The sequence below is a fragment of the Hibiscus syriacus genome, unplaced genomic scaffold (assembly GCF_006381635.1).
Source record: "Hibiscus syriacus cultivar Baekdansim isolate YM2019G1 unplaced genomic scaffold, ASM638163v2 tig00110799_pilon, whole genome shotgun sequence".
Lineage (NCBI taxonomy): Eukaryota > Viridiplantae > Streptophyta > Magnoliopsida > Malvales > Malvaceae > Hibiscus > Hibiscus syriacus.
The window spans coordinates 72,494-75,782 of NW_024062868.1; the positions used below are offsets into that span (position 1 = coordinate 72,494).

Here is a 3,289-nt window from a genome sequence, read left to right on the forward strand (position 1 = left end):
TTGGTAAAATGATTATATTATCAATACGAATACAAATTTATCATTTTGAGCATAATGGAATGATAATTGTACCTCAAAGAAACCCTATAGGATCAAATGAATACAAACACTACAATCTTAAATTCAATATCTAATCTCTTCAAACTGCTAACTAGTCCCTGCATAACCCTCTCTCTATCACTCCCCTCCTCTAATGCTTCTAATGCATAACCCTCCCTGTTTCCCATAGCTTCATCGTGGCACGTGTTAAAAGAATAGAATGCTTTAGATAGTTTTACCAATAAGAACACCATTTATCGCATTCGAGGTTGCTTTAAGAGCTTTAAGAAACGGACCGACCTTGCACGATCATGGTCCCGCCTAAATTCAAGCCAACAGGGTATTATACGTCATCAGGTGGCAATGTAGGGCTTTTGGAGCACATTCCGATCTTGTGAAGCTCCTTAAGTTTGCTAGCCGGATTGCATAAACCTATAAAATGGACACCAATTTGTTCAACAAGGAGACCAGACACGGAGTATCATGAACAAATTTCATGAAGCTATCTCATCTTAAACCATAGCATAAGCATTAGCCAAAGGGCAAGCATTAGCAATAAAACAGACAAATGAGGAAACCGTGGGGCGTGGTATAAAGTGGTGGGATCTCTATTTTTCATTTGTTTTCCCCCATTCTTCTCCAGACTAATAAATAACATGATACCGGTAATAGCGAGGTTTCAAGGCAGTAAGATAATAATTCGACAGAAATCCAATAACCCCTAGTTTCAAAAATCAACAAATGTCAAAGCACGATGACACTTTACAAAGACACTATGAAGGTGAAAATATTCTCGAGTATCTAATCTATATACGTGTTCTAGGCATTTATCACATCCAAAAACATCTCATTAATAAGATATAACAGGGTTTCTTATTGCAGCTGTGCTACCTGAGCATCTTGGGATATCCCAGACTGCTATTGATGTAGGTGTACATCTAGGATCACATATTGCTCTGTTATCTTCATGATGCACGTTCATGGCTAGCATCCACGATCCAATAGTCACATCCTCATTGTTGAACATCCTCAAACTGAAAGGTCAAGCAACTCATCTATAATAGAATAGCCATACAAATAAAACCAATAATATGTTTTGATTTGCTATCCTATGGAGTTGGTAGTGTTAAACAGAGTATGACAAGGATATAACTTATAAGAATGCAGAAAGGAGATACTTAAAGCTATATGCTTGCAACATGTACAAACTTTTTTATTGGACCGAAAGGAGTTTCAGAAACGTCGGGTATAAATAAAATGAGCTATAAGCACAAGTAAATGCATTAATATATTGAAAACTCATTGCGTTGAACTCGTGAATCCAAGTTCCAAGATAACTATGAAAGGACTCGACTTATTTGTCACAAACTAAACTGTGGAATGATAAATGTATTAAAAACATCTTATCATAATTAACAACTTTTTAACTAAAGAAATGCAATCGGGTGCACTAAAGACTAAACATGGAATATATACTTCTATGGCCGGTTCGATACTTAGACTGGTCAAGATACAACAGTTACAAATAGCAATTGGAATCAAACTCAAAGCAAAGGCAAACCTGTTATTCCTAGCAGCTGCCAATGAAGCCACCACCTCTGCAGAGAGAACATATATAGGACCATAAGCATGCAAGAAATACTCATTTCCAATCAGATGTCCTGATTTCTCATACCTGAAAATTTACACTAATAAATCCTCCAATAATTATACATATTTCAAGGTAGAAATATATGAATCATAAAAGAACAAGAAAAAGATATACCATTTCAATTTAGGATCAGTGATCACAGGTCCCTTTTTCATGCACCCAATGTAAGTCATGGAATGGGTTCGTTCCTTCGCAAGAAGAGTCGCAAGCCGATCTGGCGGAATCAAAACAAAACAATTTAACATCACACTCAATGCATTTACACTTGAAATCACACACTCAGGATTTACCTGGACGCAAATAAATGTCATCGTCAGCTTTGACATAATAATCTGCTTCAAATAGCTTAAAAGCTGCTTTGAAGAATGCTACTCTGAAAAGGGCAAAAGGAAAATATTTCATATACATGATGATACAGACCATTGTTTACACATCAATAAGCTGGTGCTAAAAAACTAGTTATGATTTATTTCTTACGTTTTGTAAGGAAGCTTAAGATACTCTTCTTCAACATCTATCAACATGAAATCTCTGTACTTTTCAATCTCTTTCTCAAGCATTGCCATTTTCTTCGCATCTTTTGATTTCCCTATCACAAATCTGAAACCCAGACCGGTAGCTTGCTCCAGCCTTAATTAAAAAAAAAAAACCAATTGTTAAAATTTCGATGAAACAAAAGAACCCCAATTGAGAAAAAAATGTGAATTATACCTCAAAAGGTCCTCCGGGTCGGAAGGGAAACAGGTGCTACGAAGGGCAGCTCGGCGTTCACCCGATTCGAACCCGGTTTGGATGCCGACGAACCCGAGAAGCTTGGGCGATCAACTAAGCCTCTATTACTGTCATCACCGTGTTTTGCGGAATCTGAGGAATAAAAGGCTCGGAAAGTGTCCTCAGATTTACCACATCGGAAGACAGGTAAGGGTTGGTTGCGGTGGATGGAGGAGACGGCGAAGAGTGTGCCGGCGAGACCGATGAAGAGGCAGAGGAGTGAAAAGGCGAGAAGCGGCAAGGGAGTCCGAGTTGATGAAAATGAGTAAAAGGGCTTCGATGGCTTTACAGGCTTTGAAGAGTAGAAGTAAGGTAGCGGATCACCGCTTACAGGGCCGCCGGAGCTGGCGGAGGAGCGGTGAGAGAAAAGGGGCATTTTTGGTGAATTATGGGAGGATGGGTGTGAGAAAATATAGTAGAAATAGTATTGAAGATCCTGTAGATTTTTAACACCAGTCACTCACTGAGTTGAATGGTCGTGTACCTTTGTAGGAGCGAGCTGGCGCTTACAGTAGTTGCCAGTTGCCCTTTCTTTTTCCTTTTCTTTTTCACCCATTTGTCCTCCTTTTAGAGGTGAAACTCACAATGTCACATTTATTCCGATCAATTTTAAAAGGTAAAGTAACAAGTCTAGCCCCTAATTTTTTTCATTATCGCTATGGCCTTCAACCTATAAAGTAGTCAAATTATTGTGCTATCCCTTGATTATGATATATAAAATTTTCACGAAAAAAGTATCGAAGATTCATGTACTTTTTGAAGAAAATCAATACCATCATATTATTTTTTTCCTCTTAATATAACCTTTTAATTTAAAAAATAAATTTA

General features: G+C 37.8%; 1 protein-coding gene across 1 annotated transcript; it reads right to left on the minus strand.

Moving 5' to 3' along the window:
* On the minus strand, positions 1 to 2,925 carry LOC120141391 (probable beta-1,3-galactosyltransferase 12). Its single transcript, XM_039156282.1, is given in 8 exon segments — positions 1 to 471; positions 931 to 1,073; positions 1,601 to 1,714; positions 1,805 to 1,904; positions 1,981 to 2,063; positions 2,168 to 2,320; positions 2,402 to 2,513; positions 2,516 to 2,925. Coding segments are annotated over 8 exon segments (1,116 nt in total). The 5' UTR covers positions 2,838 to 2,925; the 3' UTR covers positions 1 to 382.
* Between the last annotated feature and the right edge of the window lie 364 nt (positions 2,926 to 3,289).